This window comes from Canis lupus, chromosome 5 (genome assembly GCF_011100685.1).
Source record: "Canis lupus familiaris isolate Mischka breed German Shepherd chromosome 5, alternate assembly UU_Cfam_GSD_1.0, whole genome shotgun sequence".
Classification (NCBI taxonomy): domain Eukaryota; kingdom Metazoa; phylum Chordata; class Mammalia; order Carnivora; family Canidae; genus Canis; species Canis lupus.
Window position 1 is genome coordinate 60,526,311 of NC_049226.1, and position 17,938 is coordinate 60,544,248.

Consider the following 17,938-nt stretch of genomic DNA (forward strand, 5'->3'; position numbering starts at 1 on the left):
TAGGCTCCAGACCATGGCCCTTCTCAGCCCCCAGCAGGGGCCGCAGGGGTAAGCATGGTGACCAGGGTGGGACCTGCCCCCTAAGAGCCCCACTGCCTGCCCACGGACAGTAGGTGACTACACAAAGGAGGGGCCGGTGGGGACGGCCAGGGGAGTGTGACAAAACACAGAAAGAGAGCAGCAGGCTGGGGAGAAACCTTTTCTCTCCAGGACCAGAGACACTGAGTGCAGGAGGAGCTGGGAGCTAGGCTGAGTTAGCCCCTACCTGGCGGGGTGCTGCCATGTTTCTTCTTGGCACTGGCAGCCAGGGCTCCGCCTTTGGAGGACTGGACATCAGGAATGGGCGTGACAGGCCTCTGGCCCTGAGACATCATGCCTGTAGGACAGTCAGAGGGGCTGCAGGGCCAGGCAGGGGCAGTGCCCAGAGATGCCACCCTGGCCCTGCCCACCCTGGCCAGGAGACAGGGAGCAGAGGAGAGAGGCTGTGGGGTGGGGTGGGCCAGGCCACACCCCCAACCACCCTGGACACCCACCCTCCACATCGTCCTTGAAGAGCTCCTCTGTGCCGAACTTGAGGATGTCATCCAGCTCCTGCTTGGTCATGGAGCCAGACTTGGAGCCGAGGCCAGGCCGCACCACTAGGTGCGTGAGCATCATCTTGCGCTTGGCCACCTGCGTGATGCGCTCTTCCACCGAGGCCCGAGTCACAAAGCGGTAGATCATCACCTTCTTGTTCTGTCCAATGCGGTGGGCACGGCTGAAGGCCTGGGGGCAAGCAGCAGCTCAGGGCTTGGGACTCAGCCAAAGATTAGGCTAGGGGTGCAGGGCCGGGCATCTCATGGGGAGAGGGGGTATGGACATGTGCTCATGGGCATGTTCTGCATGCAACAGCTGTGTGACCACATGGAGATGTGCATGCATCAGGGTAGTCTCCTGGGGGCCTGCACAGGTAGAACCAGGCATGGCAGCAGGTGGGCAGGGCTGTACACCAGAGGCAGTAGAGCCCAGGTGCTGGATATATTGAAGCCATGTGGGGCTCTGATGGCCATCATAGGGAGATGGGGCTGCAACTCCCTTGGAGGGAGCCACTGATGGGACTGCAGAGCCGCCTTGGGAGGGCCGCAAGGCCGCAAAGCTGCCCCAGGTGCTATGAGGACTGCCTGAGGCTCCATGCATTACATGTTGTAATGATGCGACCCTAGTGTACTTCCATCTGTGCAGGTGACTGTGCATAGGTACACATGTGTGCATGAGACATGAGTGTGTGTGCATGTGTGTGCCCCATGTACTCAGCATGTGTGTGAATCCATCCCTGCCCCAGGTGGGGTAGCCAAACGACAACAGCGTATGTCTCTACTTCCACAACCCCTACCTACTCCCAACCCTCCCAGCCTTCCTCAGCAGCCCCTTTTGCTTCCTCCTTCATCTTTTCTCCCACAGACTGTCCTCCTAACTCTATTTCCCTTTCTTCCTCCCAAACTGGCTCTCTCTGGGCCCCATGACTCCCTCCTGTCTCCTTCCACGGCCTTGCTCCTAAGAGTGATGGGACGGACCAGGGGTTATCAGGCACACAAATTAAATTGTTGTGTCCTTGGACATGATGCCTGCCCTCTCTAGACGTTTCCTCTTTTGTACAGTGAGGGAGCCAGAACGGTGGGGGCAAGCCTCCACTCACCTCCTGGGGCCCCTGTTGGGGCTGGGACTCCATGAGGCTGGTCCTGGGGAACATGAAACCCCAAAACAGTCTGAGGGTGAGGGATGGAAAGTTCACAGAACCAGGGGATAGTAAGGGGCTCTCGGAGAGGGTTTTGGCGTCAGGGCCACAGACCTGGATGTCATTGTGCGGATTCCAGTCCGAGTCGTAGATGATGACTGTGTCCGCTGTGGCCAGGTTGATGCCCAGGCCACCCGCCCGGGTGGAGAGGAGGAAGCAGAACTGCTGCGCCCCAGGGGCTGAAGAAAAGAGGCGGTGCTGGTGCCCATGGGGTCAGAGAGGGGAGGGAGGGACCAGGCTGCCGCAGAGAGCAGGGCAGGCGAGGATAGGAGAGGGGAGGGGGATGCCAGGAACTGTGACCCCACCATGGACAGCAACCACCACAGCTGCCAGGGACGCTGGAAGAGGCTGGGGGCCCAGGGTGGGCACAGAGCACCACTCGAGCCCCACTTAGCCCCCAGGTGTGCCAAGTCCTGACTCAACAGGAGGGAGCCAGAATGAGAAGGAAGTTGATTCTCAAAGCCCAGATGGGCAAAGAACTACAAATAGCCAGCAACACAGGGAACATCTCTGGTGAGGGTCAGCCCTGCAGAGCTCAGTCTTTCATCCTTTGGGCATCTGGGCAGTGAGGCCCCAGCTCTGTTCTGACGGTGGAAAGCAGGGGACAGCCACAGGCCCCAGGGAAACAGCTCATTACTTGCTGCAAATCTTGCCCCTAAAGAGGCACTGGGTCATCTGACCACTCCCCCCTCCACTGTGTCCTTCACTGAAGAGCGAGCGAGCTAGCGTACCTCGCCTCTCCTTCCCAGGTAAGGAAGAGAGCAGATTGGGAGTACGTTGGTGTACTCTTCCTCCCTGACTCCAGGAAGTAGCCCGCAAGGAGCAGGTGCTCAGCATCATCCCTCCCGCTGTGTTTTACGATGGCAGCGTCTGCCCTGCTCTGCTCATGACTGGTGTTTATCTGGTGTCAGGACCAGAAGCCCACAGGTACCAGCCAGACCCTCAGCAGTCAGCTCCATCTAGTAACATGTGGTACTTTCCTCCCTGTCTGGTTCTCAGTCCTGAACAGGTATTACCTCCTGGGCCCCTTAGCACCCCAGCTGGCCCCCAGAAGTTCCATGGAATTCCTTTCAGCATTGAAAAATAAGGGGCAGCTGTTAGGATCTAGGGATGGGCTTGCTTTCTTCAGCCATTTGAGGGGAAGCTAATCTGAACATCAGTTGGGTGGCCTAAGAGCTTAGCCTGGGAGAAAAGGCAGACATGGGATCCCAATCAAGAACCCCTGGGATGGGACACCTGGGTGGCTCAGTGGTTGAGTGTCTGCCTTTGGCTCAGGGCATGATCCTGGAGACCCAGGATCAAGTCTCACATCCAGCTCCCTGCATGGGGCCTGCTTCTCCCTCTGCCTCTCTCTCTCATGAATAAATAAAATCTTAAAAAACAAAAACAAAAACCCTGGGTGAGGCAGGACTACCGTTGAATCTGTCGATCGCCTCTTGCCGGAGGCCCCCCGTGATGCCACCGTCAATCCGCTCATACTTGTAGCCCTCATACTCCAGGAAGTCCTCCAGAAGGTCCAGCATCTTGGTCATCTGCAGGGGACATGGTATGCCTAAGGGGCTGCCACAGAGCAGGGAACCCCATGGGGCCGTGGGCAAGGACCCCATGACAGTTGGGGGAAGATAGAACAGCGTGCTGAGTGGGGAGGCAGGCAGGACCCAGGCAGACCAGACGTGGGGCTCTCTGAAGAACCACCTCAACCCTTGGAGCCACAGTCATCCCCATGCCAGCCCCACAGCCATCTGCCTGAAACACAGGTCTGAGCATGAGGCAGTCTCCCTGCCCTTAACTCATAGAAGAAAGTCCCAGCTCCTTGCTCTGGCATTCCAGGCTTACAGGATTTAGTGTCCAGTCCACCTGCGCTTCATTTCTCAATGCTTCCATCATACCCCCCAGCCATCTCAAATTACATGGACTTTCCTCCTGGAATGCCCACCCCCTTACTGCCTAGGGAATTCAAACAGCACCTCTTCTGTGAAGTCTTCCCTGGTTTTGCTCCCCCTTATAAGAGGAAGGCAGTCCCTCTGGGCTCCCATACCCCTGTGTATCTCCCTTCATTCTTGAGAGATAGTTCAGCTGGATATAAAACAATCTACTCCCACAGGGTACTGCAAATTTGCACTGGTCTCCTGTCACCTATTGCTGCTGAGAAGTCTGAGGACAGTCTGATCATCATTCCTTTGTAGGTAGTAAGTCTGAAGTGATGTGATTTCCCTGTGATGGGCCTGGGGCCTTATATTTATCTTGCTTGGTACTCCAGAGTGCACTTCCGATCTGAGACCTCGTGTTTTTCTCTAGCTCTGCAAACTCTCACTGAGTCCAGCTTAGTCACTGTTTTCTCTTCTACTTCTGCGGCTGTCAGAGGATTACAGGAGCCTCTCCAGGGATCCTCCGTGCAACTTCTCATTCCTAAGCGCTCGCTCTCTCTCTCTCTCTCTCTCTCTCTCTCTCAGCTGTATTCTGGGGAGATCCCACAGGGCTGGGTCCCATTCATCAGCATTGCCTTCATCAGGTTGAGAGTTTATCCAATCTGGAAGTGTTTTATTTCAGTTCCACACAGATCCTTTTCCTGTCCAAGTATTCTTGTTTCATTTTTTCCTGCTTGTGCTCAACTGATTTCTTTTGATTGATGCGAGGCTATTAACTCCATCAATTTTGAGGATCCTAAACATGTTTGTCTGAAGTCTTTTTCAGGCTATTCTAGGATTCCTTTCATTTGGATTCTACTTACTGTTCTGTGGGACATCTCAACGTCCAGTTTTGTCATGAGTTTCAGAGGTGAAGTTTGTAGGCTCATTTCAGATGGGAAGGCTCTGTCTCTGGTACTTTCCCTCTGCAGCTCCTTCTATCTTGGTCCCTTGAGGCCTCAGCCCAGAATCCTGTCTTATGTTGGCAGGGGGCTGGAGGAATTTGGATGGTCTCCAGGCCAGTGCATAGACCCAGGCTTAGTCAGCTTTCCCCAAATCCCTTGACCTCCTGTGGGCTCGTGATGGGACTGGGGGCTGCAGGCAGGAGCAGCTGTTATGAGTTTAATTTAATACACAGAGGAGACACATCCTACCCTGTGGCCATGAGCAAGGGGCCTGGCTCAGCCTCACCAGACAGGAGCATTTTCACCAGGACCCCACAGGAACATTCTTATGACTTCCACTACAGACCCCAAAACTAAGTAACTATCTCTTTTCCTCCATCTCTCACACTGGACCGTGGGTATTTCAAGGACAGGGACAGGCCCCATGCGGAGCACAAAGTCTGATGGAGCACAAATGCAACTAGAGGAATGAAAGAATGGGGCCCACAAACCAGCAGACCCCCGAGGCTGCACAGTGTGCCTCTGACCACCCAAGAGGCAATGCTATAAGTGCTGGAGATGGCCTCCCGGAGCCGCCCCCATGCAGGCTCCTCCCAAACAAGTCCCAAGGCTGCCCCTCTGTGACAAGTCAGACTGCAGGGGTGAGGGGCTAGGGCTGTTGTCCCAGCCTGGACATCAAAGCAGGCTCACTGCCTAGAGAGGAACAGGCCAGAAGGGGTGGGTGGTGAGGACAACACTGGCCTTTGTAGCCAACATGCCCTGGGTGCCTAGAACTTGGCACCCAGCCCATTTTCCTTGGCCACGTCAGGCCAGGACACAGCAGAACGGCTTTTGACATGCAGCCCACATGGGAACAGCACCAGGCCTTGGGGGCTGCCAGAGGGTTGTGCTCTCGGCTAGCAGGGATGGCCTCTGCAGTGTGTGTGGTTGAGGCTGAGGGAGGCAGAGAGGTGAGCCAGCCACTCAGGGCCAGCTCACCTGGGAGAAGATGAGCACACGATGCCCTTCGTCCCGCAGCTTCTTGAGCATCTTCTGCAGCAGCATGAGCTTGCCTGAAGACTTGACCAGGGAGCTGCCATCGTAGGAGCCATTGGGCAGGACAGGGGCCTCCTGCAGACACAGCAGAAGGTGGGGCACTGGGGGAGGCATCCCCTCTCCTCTCCGGCTCTGCACTGAGGCCCGCAGGGATGGACAGAGGCCCAGTAATGGGCTGAGCACAAAGCCCGAGCCCAGGGTCAGGCCAGGCTCAGCAGAGGCAGCCGGGCCACGCATCTCACGGCCAGGCCATGCATCTCACGGGTCCCCTCCCAGCACGGTGTTCCCAGGCAGAGCGCAGCTGTGTTGGCCCGCCCTCCGTCTCCCCCTGCTGGCACTCCACCAAGATGCCAGGGACATCAGGAAGCAGGCAGATGAGAGTCTTAAACTAAGCCGGCTTCCCAGAAGGAATTATGCCTAGTCTCTGCCGTCACCGTGGGGCGCCTCCTGGCCAGGCCAACCCCGAACCCCAGCTGGGTAGGACCTACATCTGTCTGAAAGCCCCTGTGTGCCAGAGTGGTGAGAGTGACCTGGGTTGCTTCAAGTGCAGATCACCCACAGGACAGCCCCCCACACCTCGCACTGCATCTGTCTGCTCCCCTCGGGAGTTCCCTAAACTGCCGAGGGCTTCAATGAGAACCAGAATAGTAGTGACAGTGGTGACAGGGACAGCCATGCCAGGCTCCCTGTGAGAGCACCTCACGTGCACTTTTGCATCTAGCCTTCACTCTCAGGCAGGTACTATTGCCCCGTTTTAGAGAGGAAAAAGTCGAGGCTCAGAGAGGGACAACTGGCTTTGCTGAGATCACAGGGCTGGGATCTAGTTTCTCACCCAGGGCTGCGTATCAGAATCACCCGGGGCACCACTCAGGCCTGCCTGACCCCCTCCGTGACTGAGCACAACCAGATCAGCCTGGGATCCCCTGATGCTGAGGCTGGAGGAGACCTTGGGGTGCCTCCCTATCCCCCACTACTTTATGATCATAAGGAAGGGGCAAGGGAAGGAGAGGGCTTGCCTGAGCAATGGATGGAGGTAGTAATAGAGAAACTTGGCATAAAGAGGACCTATGTCACCTCTAAGTCTTCATACTCGGGGAGGGTGGAGGGCAGAGGGCCTGCCACAGCAGCCAGGGGCACTGTGGCAGCCATGGATACACACTGCAGTGGGCAAAAGGAACACACGGCGGCAGCCTCATGCCCTGACCATGGTGGCCATGGGTACCTACCACAGTGGCCACGGGGCGGCCATAGGGACCTACCACAGCAGCCACTGGGAAGAGGTAGGGGTGGTTGCAACACTTCTTCAGATCCATCATGATGTTGAGCAGCGACACCTGGTTCCCACCCCCCTTGGAGTTGAGTGCCTCGAAGTTCCGCGTGAGGATGAACTTGTAGTACTTCCTGCAGCAGGGCGAGGAGGAGAGGCAGGCTGGACACCAGGGCACAGCAGCCCCTGAGAGAACACTCTGCTCTGCAGGGAGGCCAGGGGCTTCCAGCCAGCACAATTTACAGGAGACCAGGGGAGGCCTGGAGTCACCCAGCAAGTTACTGGGGACAGTGCAAGAACTCGGGCAGCCCCAACCCTAACCACTGAACAGGTCAAAGAAATGTGTGCAAAAATCAAGTCAAGGCCTCAGTGGGGCCAGAGAGCCTTCCCACCACCCTGGGAAGCAGTGCAGGAAGGTCAGGTCAGACCTGGGGGAAGACAAGCCCAGGGGGAGATGAGGCCCACTGCTCTGTGGTGGGGCCCCAACGGGCCAGACATCCACTCACTTCTGCATCTGGCTCAGCTCCACACGAACAATCAGCTCAGTCTTGGCTGGCATGTTCTTGAAGACATCAGCCTTGAGCCGCCTCAGCATGTGTGGCCCTAGCAGGTCATGCAGCTTCTTGATCTGGTCTTCCTTGGAGATATCAGCAAACTCCTCCAGGAAGCCCTCCAGATTGCTGCAAGAAAGAATGGGGATAAGAGCCAGGAGCAGGGGACTGAAGCAAGCCAAAGCCCTCTGCAGAAGGAGCCAGGACTGGGGTTGGGGGGACCAGAGGGCCATAGGGCAGGCCGGTTGGCTGCTGGGCCTGGGAGCCCTAAGTGTCCATCTAAGCCAGGGCCCCCCCATCCCCAACGCCCCCACACTGCTCTCTCAGCTACATAGGATATGTTCCTCTCCTCAAAGCTATCCTGGACATGAAGGCTCTAGAATGCTTACCCATATTACAGAAAAGGAAACTGAGCCTGAGGGGGGCCCAAGGTTATATGGTCCAGCCTGCCCTCCAATCTATCCTCCCAATTCCAAAGTCAGCACTGTCCACCCTGAGCCCCTGCATTCTGAGCCGAAAAATGAGGTAAGTGAAGACAGGGAGGCCAAGGAAGGAGACCCCAGGATTCCCAATGGCCACAGGTTTGCCCCTATATCCAATGCCACCCCCAATGTTCTGTGCCCATCACTGCACCCATGTGGTCACTTGGGTTTCCACGGAGAGGAAGGAACAAGCCTGGGCATGGGGGTAAGGAGGAGAGCCCCAAAAGACTCGCAGGTTCTCCTTGAGGAACAGTCACCATGTCCCCTGAGCACCTGCCAACCCGCAGCCCCTCCCGCACAGGTCATTCAGGGCAGGCTTGCTCATGCTCCCATTCTACTGATGAGGAAGCCAAGTTCCAGCAAGCAGCTGGGGTGCCGCCATCAGACACTCCCGCTCCTTCCCTAGCTGCCCATTTGCTCGGCCCCCCGACCAAGCCCCCCAGCTCACTTGAATCTCTCTGGAGTCAGGAAGTTGAGCAGGTGAAAAAGCTCCTCCAGGTTGTTCTGAAGGGGGGTCCCCGTCAGCAGCAGCTTGTAATCGATCTTGTAGCTGTTTAAGACTCTGAAGAACTTTGAGGGGGAGGAGGCTGGTCAGGAGGCATGGGGCAGCCAGCTGGCCCACCAGGGGGTGGGTGGGGGCTCCAGGGGCCAGCAGCCGCCACCACCACCTACCTTGGACTGGTTGTTCTTAAGCCGGTGGGCCTCGTCCACCACGAGGCAGGCCCACTCAATGGAGCCCAGGATGGCCTGGTCGATGGTGATGAGCTCATAGGAGGTGAGCAGGACGTGAAATTTGATCTGCACTTCTTTCTGGAGGGGAAGAAGAGCATCTGGGAGGGGAGCAGATAGGGTCTCCAGAGACCAGGAGGCATAAGGGAAGGGTGGCAGGACCCCTGAGGGCCCGGAGAAGCCCTGGGACTGAGAGGATGGGCAGAAGGTTAAGCTGAGACCCAGGCACCACTCCCCGAGCAAAGGAAACACTGCCATTGAGGGGCAGCCAGGAAGATGAGCCTGTGCTCATCCTCAGGTCACTCCGCTATGCCCCCTCTGTCCCTATGTATGGCCCGTGGGGTCTCAGGCTGGACAAGCACCCCCAGGCTCCCATGGCCCATGGATGGCTGAGCCAGGATTCTAACAGAGAAGTGGCCCTGCATTTGAGGCTAAACGCTCTGCAGGTGCTGACTTGAAATTCCTAGTAATGATATCATTGAATTGGTGTTTCATAAGGGGAGGCCGACGAGGACAGTAGAGCCTCCAGTGGCCAGACCTCTGCCCAGCAAACACCAACACCTCAAGCCCCTCGTGGAGGCCAGGTCCGGGCATGGGGGGCACTCACCCTGAGGGTAGCCCCATGTTGAGGGAACATGACATTAAACAGCCAATAAAAACCACAACCTGGGGAGAGAGAGGGACCACGGGACACAGGGAAAAGCTGTTTCCTGCACTAGAACCAGGGGCCATGGATCTTCATTCTTCACTGGGCCCCACAAAGGAAGGAGCCTGTCCTGGCTCTCCCAGTGACCAGCGTCCCTGTGGGAAGGGGCCTGAGATGGGCAGAGGGGCATCTCTGGGTTTGCACCAGACCCTGCCCTTCTGAGCTAGACCTCAGTCAAGTTAATCAATCTCCAGAGCCTCAGTCTCCCATCTGGTAAAAAGGGCACAATCCTGTGTATGTGAGGAATGCCATGAGAATCCAAAGAGCACAGGTTGTTCCTCACAGAATGACACAAAGTCCCCCCAGCGTCCAACAGTGCCACTTCTGGGGACAGACCCGAAAGGCCCCAAAGAAGTGGAACAGGGATCTGAACAAATATTGGCACATCCACGTTTCACAAGAACTGAAACGTGGAAACAACCCAAGCATCTGTGGACAAATGAGTGAATACAGATTTCAAAATGCGGTCTGTTCACACAGTGGAACGTTATTCGGCCTTAAGAAGGGAGGGCATCCAGCCCCGTGTGACCATGGATGAGGATGATATTACGCTCGGCAAGGGAAGCCAAACACAGAAAAGCATATACTGCACAATCCCACGTGAAGGAGGTATGGAGAGTCGTCGAGGTTAGAGAGGGAGGAAGCTGGGTGGGTGCCAGGGGCTGGGCAGGCAGAGGCGTTACTGCTTGCTGGAGACCAAGTTTGGGTTTTGCAAGATGACAAAGTTCTGGAGGTACATGCTGTGATGGCTGCATGAAAAAGTGAGTGTACTGGGCAGCCCAGGTGGCTCAGCGGTTTAGCGCCGCCTTCGGTCCAGGGCGTGATCCTGGAGGCCCGGGATCAAGTCCTGCATCGGGCTCCCTGCATGGAGCCTGCTTCTCCCTTTGCCTGTGTATCTGCCCCCACCCCCACCCCCGTCTCTCATGAATAAATAAATTAAAGATTATAAAAATAAAAAAAAAAGTGAGTATACTTAGTGGCCCTAATGACAACACAAAATGGTTATGATGGTAAATTTTATGATTGTGTATTTTACCACAATTTTTTATTCTTTAAAAAATTTGTTTTTTTGGGATCCCTGGGTGGCGCAGCGGTTTAGCGCCTGCCTTTGGCCCGGGGCGCGATCCTGGAGACCCGGGATCGAATCCCACATCGGGCTCCCGGTGCATGGAGCCTGTTTCTCCCTCTGCCTGTGTCTCTGCCTCTCTCGCTCTCTCTGTGTGACTATCATAAATAAATAAAAATTAAAAAAAAAAATATCGGAAAGTCTTTTAAAAAAAAAAAAATTTGTTTTTTTATAAAGATTTTATTCATTTATTTGAGAGAGAGAGAGCGCGATCAGAGCAGGAGAGGGGCAGAGGGAAAGGGAGGCTCCCTGCTCATCAAATCCCAGGGGCTCAAATCCCAGGACCCGAGGATCATGACCTGAGGTGAAGGCAAACGCTTCATCAACTGAGCCACCCAGGCACCCATTTACTTATTGGAGAGAGGGAGGGAGAGCATGCTGTGGGGAGGGGCAGAGGGAGAGGAAGAGGGAGAGAAACCCAAGTAGACTCCATGCTAAGGCAGAGCCTGACGTGGGGCTCAACCTCATGACCCTGAGATCATGACCTGAGCTGAAACCAAGAGTCAGATGCTTAACTGACTGAGCCACCCAGGGACCCCTATTTTACCACAATTTTTTTTAAAAAGAAAAGAGATGAGTCTGCAGCATGTCCAGCACATCATAGGACCCCAGCGTGAGCTCAGGAGAGGTTTCTGTGACTTACTGGCCCACAGGCCCATCACCTGACCCCTTTGGAGTCACTGAGTGATCCCCTCATTCAACAAATAGTTACCGGGCATCCCCCGGGGTCATAGCTGTTCCACGGTGCTGGAGTAAGCTGGGGTGAGAACCCCCGGGGTTCCTGGGAGGTGACTGCCAGCCCCGAGTGCCACAGCTAAGGTCAGTGCTAACATGAGTTGAGGGCCTACCATGTGCCATGCACTGTCCCAAGTGCTCCTCAAAGTGAGTCTGAGGACCAGAGGCATCCGTATCTCCTGAGACTTTGTCACACATGTGGCGTCTCAGGCCCCACCCCAGAGTGGCTGGATCAGAACCGGCCCTTCAACCCCCAGTGACACGATCAAGTCTGAGAGACCCTGCCTAGCTCATTCAGTGAACCCTTCACAACCCTGTGGGCAGATCTCTTAGCTCATCTTGGTGAGAAGAATCTGAAGCACAGAGAGGTCACACAGCTGGTGTGCCAGGTTGAATCATGTCCCCCCGCCCCCAGAATCCATGTCCACCCTGTACCTCAGAATGTGCCCCTTTTAGGAGTTATGGTCTTTGCAGGTATAATCAGTTGAGATGAGACCATCTGGACCAGGGTGGGTCCTGAATCCAGTATGAGTGGCGTCTCTATAGACACTGATAGGATGAGGGGCGGCCCTGTGCCCAGAGGCAGAGATGGGAGTGATGTAGTCATGAGCCAAGGAACGCCAATAGGCAGCAGAAGCCAGAGCAGGCGGGACGGATCCTCCCCTAGTGCCTTCAGAGAGAGCACAGTCGTGCCAACACCCTGATTTCAGATTTCCAGCCTCGAGAACCAGTAGAAAGTAAGTTTCTGTTGTTTTCAGCCCTCTGGTTTGCGGTGCTTTGTTACAGTGGCCCCAGGATACTGACACGGCTCGGAACTCTGCCTGGAGAGCAGCCCTTGGCCAGTCACAGGCCTGCACGGGCAGGCGCCTGAGCTGAGGGACTCCTGCCCAAATGCAGCATGTTGATGGTACCAGGGGCGGACCAGGAGCCTCTCCAGGGTACCCCTGGGGCTAAGGGACACTCACCTTCATGCGAAACACCTTCTTCCCACTCCGAATGGCGTTGTCCTCAAAAGAAAACTCATTCTCCCGGATCACGGAGCGGCTCTCCTTGTCCCCCGTGTAAGTGACCACATAGAAGTCGGGTGCCCACATCTCGAACTCACGCTCCCAATTGATGATGGTGGACAGGGGAGCACTGACCAGGTAGGGCCCCTTGGAGTGCCCCTGGAGACAGGCAGATGGATGCAGTGAGGCTGACCACCTGTGGCCAGTGCTGCTCCCCTGCCCCCGGGGATCCCTGCCCCTGCCCACACACCTCCTTGTACAGAGAGTAGAGGAAGACAATGGTCTGCACGGTCTTGCCCAGCCCCATCTCGTCAGCCAGGATGGTGTCAGTGCCCTGGGCCCAGGAGAAGCGCAGCCAGTTGAGGCCCTCCAGCTGGTACGGGTGCAGCGTGCCACCCGTCGAGTCAATGTACCAGGGCTGCTTGTCAAACTTGACCGTGGGCTACAGAGGAGGAGAGAGAGGTCCAGATACTCCCTGAATCTGGGGCACGAGAGCCCAGCCCCGGGCTTGGCACACACTATTCCCCTGCCTGGAATTCTATCCTCACTCCTCTCAAGCCTGCCTACTCATGCATCCTTCAGGTATTGGCTGGAACACTCCCAGTCTGGCTTAGGTGTTCCCATGTCCTCCTGTGGCCGCCCTGTACATTTCCAATGGGGTGGTTTCCTGATTGTTAGGTTCTCTGACTTTGAGCCCAGGTTGCAGTCACCATACTTGTCCTGTTCACCACTGCCTCCCAAGCCCTACATGGTACCTGGGACCTGGTGGACACTTGGTCAACATTTGTTTGGTGCATGCCTGAGTGCTTCTTTCCCTTGATCCTAAACATCACTCTCTGTCTCCTTTATCCTGCAGCTCAAGGCTGCCTCCCCCATGAAGTCCTCTAGATGTTCCAGGCCCATGTGCCTTCCCCTGGCATCCCCCAGTTCCAGGCTGAACCCCCAGGTTCTGTGTGTACCCGCCATGGGCCCGGGGGAGATGAACACTTCTTGAAATGGGGCCAGAGTCCTTGTTCCAACAGCTGGCAGACACCCCAGAGAAGTCTGCTGAATGAATAAAGGTCAACCTTCCACACCCTGATGGGCTCAGAGCTGGGGTAAGGCAAGCTGGGGAGGGTCTCCTCTCCCAGGAAAGCTAAGAATAGTGCAGAATTACAGATCAGCTGCAGTGCTCCTGAAATTGATTGAAACGCTGGGAATTAGCTCCTCTAAAGTAATGTGAACATGTGTGCTGAGCAGAGACCATTTGCCCCCCACTTTGTTCAATTTCACAGGAAGCCAGGCCTCTGTGCCCCGGGAGGTACCCCTCTGCATCAGGCTGGGGGCCCTAGATCCCAGGGTGGAGCTCGCCCTGGTGGGACAGGGCCGGGTCTTCATCACCTGTCCCGTCCGCTGCCCGGCTTAAGTGGACTGAACCCAAGGGCACCCAGCGCACCACATCCGCAGAACATGCCAGCCTCCAAGGCCCAGCCTGGGGCAGCAGGACCCGGCAACCCCAGCCACTGCCCCCTCCCTGCTCACATCCACAATGGGTGTGTCTGGCGGTTTCTCCTGTTTATCGTCCTTGAGCTTCTTGCCTTTCTTGACCAGCCTCTTGGGCAGCCTGGCATCCTCACCCAGCATCAGCTCCCTGAGAAAGAAAAGGGCAGGCAGATGAGCCAAGCTCAGGCCAGCAGGAGGCAGCAGCCTGGGGACAGCCAGGTGGCCGGTATACCTGTGGCCCCAGTAGGCCTGCTTCAGGTTGTCATAGTAGGGAATGTCAATGTCGTCAATCTCCCAGGTACACTGGTCATAGGGCAAGTCCTTCCACTTGATCAGGTAATGCACGTCCCCCTTCTTGTCGAAGCTGCAACACAGCACATGGGTGGTAGGGGAGGGGTGGGCTGGTGGTCTGGGTCGGGGTATAGGGAGTCTGGGAGGGTACCTCACAGGATGCCCTAGGGATCATGAGCCCAGCCAAGAGGAAAGCACCAGGGCAGTGACTCTAGAGAAGTGAAGCGGCTTGCCTGAAGCCACACAATGAGTACCAAGGATGAGAATATGGGGTGAGTGGCAGAGCTGGAGAGGGACAGGGGACAGGCCACACTCACAGAGGAGCAGAGAGCCTGAGACACTTCCAACCTCCATCACAGTGACCAATCCTATCAGGGCAGGGGGTCTGAATTGGACAGTCCTCTCCCCTGACCAGAGGCCTTTGTATTTTATTTTTTTAAGATTTTATTTATTTGCCAGAGAGAGAGAGAAAGAACATAAGCAGGAGAAGCAGCAGCCAGAGGGAGAAGCAGGCTCCCCGCTGAGCAAGGAGTCCAAGGCGGAACTTGATCCCAGGGTCTTGGATCATGACCCAAGCAGAAGGCAGATGCCTAGCCGACAAAGCCACCCAGGCACCCCAGGCCTTTGTATTTTAACTTAAAAAATTCAAAGGACCAGAGCCATGCCCATCCTGGTCCCATCTCTGCAAAGTAAATTAGGACAGACTCCCACAAGGGCAGGTGGGGTGACCTCTTCTGAAACCCCCTGGGAACACGGGGACCTGAAGACCAAGCTAACAGCATGGAGGGGGGTTCCAGAGAAGCAAGCTGCACTTCAGCTTGATTCCAGCTGCTGGGAGAGTGCTCGAAGCCTCCCACCCAACCTGAGCTGAGTGGGCACCCAAGCTTGGGCTGGGGTCAGGAGAGCCAGGACTCCATCAAAAAAGCTGTGGCTGCTGCAAGCCAGGGTACCATTAAGGGAAAAACCAATCCCCCCATCACCATGGAAACTGACGGTTGTTTTTTTTTTGTCTTTTTTTTTTAATAAATATTTAGTCATTACTCAGACTTGGGGTAATAAATGTAGGGAAAATTCACCTGCCCTGCCTTAAAAGCAGGGAGGAAGATTGCCACGAATGTTTCTAAAGTGGAATTTAATAAAGGTTAAAAACTGCAGGTCAGTTCAGTGGGAGGCTTAGGTTTGCATAGGATCTAACCTTCTTTACAGGAGTCATTCTCAGAGTGCCTGGGCAGCTCAGGTCATGATCTCAGGGTCCTGGGATCAAGCCCCAAGTCAGACTCCACTCTCAGTGGGGAGTCTGCTTATCTCTCCCTCTGCCCCTCCTCTCACTTGCGCTCTCTCTCTTTCTCTCTCTCTCTCTCAAATAAATAAATAAAATCTTTTTTTTAAAAATGAACTGTTCTAAGTGAGGGCTGGGGATAGCAAGAGGGCACTCCTGCCTACCTTCTTCCTGAAAGCTGCTCTAGCAGGTGCTGGCACATGCCTCTGGCCCTCACAACAGCCCTGGGGGGTACTCTCGTGATCCCACTTCACAGGAGAAACACAGAAGCACAGTGCCCAGGAAATGGGGAGCCAGGATTAGAACCTGGGTCTGGCTCAGGTTCTTAACTTCTGCACTGCCCAACTCCCACCGCTCAGGACGCCTCTGGTTGGCTGGACCCTGAGCCCCTCCAGGGCAGAGCTCATTAGCCACTGCCAGTTCTCAAGCACCTGAGCTCAAGAATCAGCAAGAGCTCCCACTGCTCCCCAAACCAAAGCCAAATTCAAGGGATCCACAGGCTTCCTGCCCTGGTCTCTATCCAGCTTTCCGCAGCCTCTGATCACTCTCACCTGGGGCATTTCCAGATTACTCAGCCAAGAGTTGCCTCAGGGCACTGGGGTTTGGAATAGTGGCCGAGAAAGGAAATCCTACCATCATAACTCATTAGGTTCAAATCCCAGCTCAACCACCCCTTGGCTGTGTGACTTTGGGCAAGTGACTTAACCTTGCTGTGCCTGTTGGCACATCCATAAAAGGGATAGAAATAAAACATCTACCTGTCGAGGTAGATAGTGCTCAGTAGTGTTAGCTGTTGTCATAAAGGAGGATCAATTGCATATACACCCCTAGACTTGAGGCCACCTCGGAGCCCAGGACCCTACTGCAGGAGCACAAGCATCCTGACCCACTGATGGTCCCACTCTGTATAAGCATCACAGGCTGTTCATCAAGTTGCCCTTTATATACATGACTTTGGAACTGTACTCCCACCATGAACATGACATGTGTCCACATGTGACAACATGTGTACACAAACGGATTTATGTGCATATGGTACCCCCTCTAGTGGGGCAAACTGTTGACAGAGGGGGCCCGCCATCTCCTCTTCCTGCCCCCGCTGCACCCACGTACAGTCCTGTGCCCACTCCACAGGGTACAGGAGCTGGTGTGTCCCCGACCTGCAGGCACCTCACTGGGCACCCACCTGTGGTTCAGGATGCGGTGAATCATCATCCACTCAGGCTTGATGCCATAGCGGTAGAAGCGCTCCTCCATCTTGGCATAGAGAGGGTCCTTGTTCTTCCTTTTCTCACTTTTGCCATCCTCGTCACCGGAGCCGTAGTCAAAGGGTGGTGGCTCGTCCATGTCATTCTTTCTTTGGTAGTTGCGATACATCACCGTGTGGTATAACTCCAGCTGCTTGCAGAGGGGCGGAGGTCACAGGAGACACAGGGTCTCTGGCCCCCCTATGTCCCCGACCCAGCTCCCCTTGCCGGGTCCCCAGCAGGACAACTTTACCTTTAGCCTCCCCGTCCCTGCCTCCCAATAATGCTCCATACTCAGTGCTAGCCAACACCTTTCAGGATAGAAGCCTTAGGACAGCCACACCTGCCCAGGGGGTAAGGGGGCCTCACCTGTAGCTCTTTCACCCAGGAGCAGTGCCAGTAGGAGAGCCCAGCCCACTTGACAAAGAACTCTCTCTCCGGAATGCCCTCCAGGGGCTTGGGTGGGGGGACACCAGGCTCCACGTCGGGCCCTGGTAGCCCCACCATGAAGGGGGCAGGGGGCTCCGTCCACCTCCAGTGTAGGATCCGCTGGACTTTGCCCTTCAGCGGGGGGCACTGTGAACAGAGGGGAGTCCCTAAGTTTAGGGTTTAGCCAAGGGGCCCCACCCTGAGGCTCTGGTGACATCAGATTGTCACATGGCTCTCTCCAACAAGCCTCCCTGCTCCCTAAGTCAGCACCACCGTGACTCCATGATACTGCCCTGTCCTTGGGAGCCTGCACACGCTGCACACACAGGAGATGGGCAACATGGGTGTGTGCACACCCATGCACACGGACACACGCGCCCAAACCAGAAGCCCAGATGCACACAGAATAACAGCACTGGCCACATGACCTCCCAGGATCCAGAGGGCAGGCATCCCAGCACTGGGGGTGGGCCTGGGGGACAATTCGGGGCACGAAGCCCTCAAATCCATACAGAGACTGGGGGCAAGGTGGGAGTGCCACTCTCTCCCTGCCTCCTGCCCTCTCATCACCCCCAGCCTTTGGGACAGAAGCCAGGTCCAGGAGGGTCTGAGGGCGCAGTTCTGCTGTGTGCGGCTTGAGACAAGTCACTTGACCTCCCTGAGCCTCAGTTTTGTCATCTAAAAATGGGAATAACCAAAAAAATAAAAAATAATAATAATAAAAATAAAAATGGGAATAACCAAGGCCTGTACTGGGAAACTTGGAAAGCCGTAAAGAGATGCCCAAGGAGCGGCGGCTGTGGTGGGAGTGGGGTGAGAGGGTCATCACCACCTGTTTCTTCATTACGGCTCCGAGAAAACTGTGTCTGGGTCTCCAGAGAAAGGATCTCGTGAGATGGTGGGCGGGGCTCCAGGGAGGTGGGGGGAGGGGGGCTCGCGGTGGGCGGGGCCTTGGCGAGTGGGCGGACCAGCGCTGGTGGGGACCG

General features: G+C 55.8%; 1 protein-coding gene across 5 annotated transcripts in view; it reads right to left on the bottom strand.

Moving 5' to 3' along the window:
- CHD5 (chromodomain helicase DNA binding protein 5) overlaps nucleotides 1–17,938 on the bottom strand; it is a 58,146-nt gene that overhangs the window by 16,895 nt on the left and 23,313 nt on the right. For all 5 annotated transcript variants that reach the window (XM_038537767.1, XM_038537765.1, XM_038537764.1 and 2 more), the window contains 15 exons: nucleotides 16,893–17,099; nucleotides 16,463–16,674; nucleotides 13,939–14,070; nucleotides 13,746–13,854; nucleotides 12,475–12,666; nucleotides 12,183–12,383; nucleotides 8,594–8,731; nucleotides 8,370–8,491; nucleotides 7,395–7,568; nucleotides 6,881–7,022; nucleotides 5,565–5,696; nucleotides 3,189–3,306; nucleotides 1,829–1,953; nucleotides 534–765; nucleotides 266–376 (listed from right to left, as the gene is read on the bottom strand). In XM_038537767.1, the coding sequence (XP_038393695.1) occupies nucleotides 266–376; nucleotides 534–765; nucleotides 1,829–1,953; nucleotides 3,189–3,306; nucleotides 5,565–5,696; nucleotides 6,881–7,022; nucleotides 7,395–7,568; nucleotides 8,370–8,491; nucleotides 8,594–8,731; nucleotides 12,183–12,383; nucleotides 12,475–12,666; nucleotides 13,746–13,854; nucleotides 13,939–14,070; nucleotides 16,463–16,674; nucleotides 16,893–17,099 (2,347 nt within the window). The remainder of the gene's footprint in view (nucleotides 1–265; nucleotides 377–533; nucleotides 766–1,828; nucleotides 1,954–3,188; nucleotides 3,307–5,564; nucleotides 5,697–6,880; nucleotides 7,023–7,394; nucleotides 7,569–8,369; nucleotides 8,492–8,593; nucleotides 8,732–12,182; nucleotides 12,384–12,474; nucleotides 12,667–13,745; nucleotides 13,855–13,938; nucleotides 14,071–16,462; nucleotides 16,675–16,892; nucleotides 17,100–17,938) is intronic.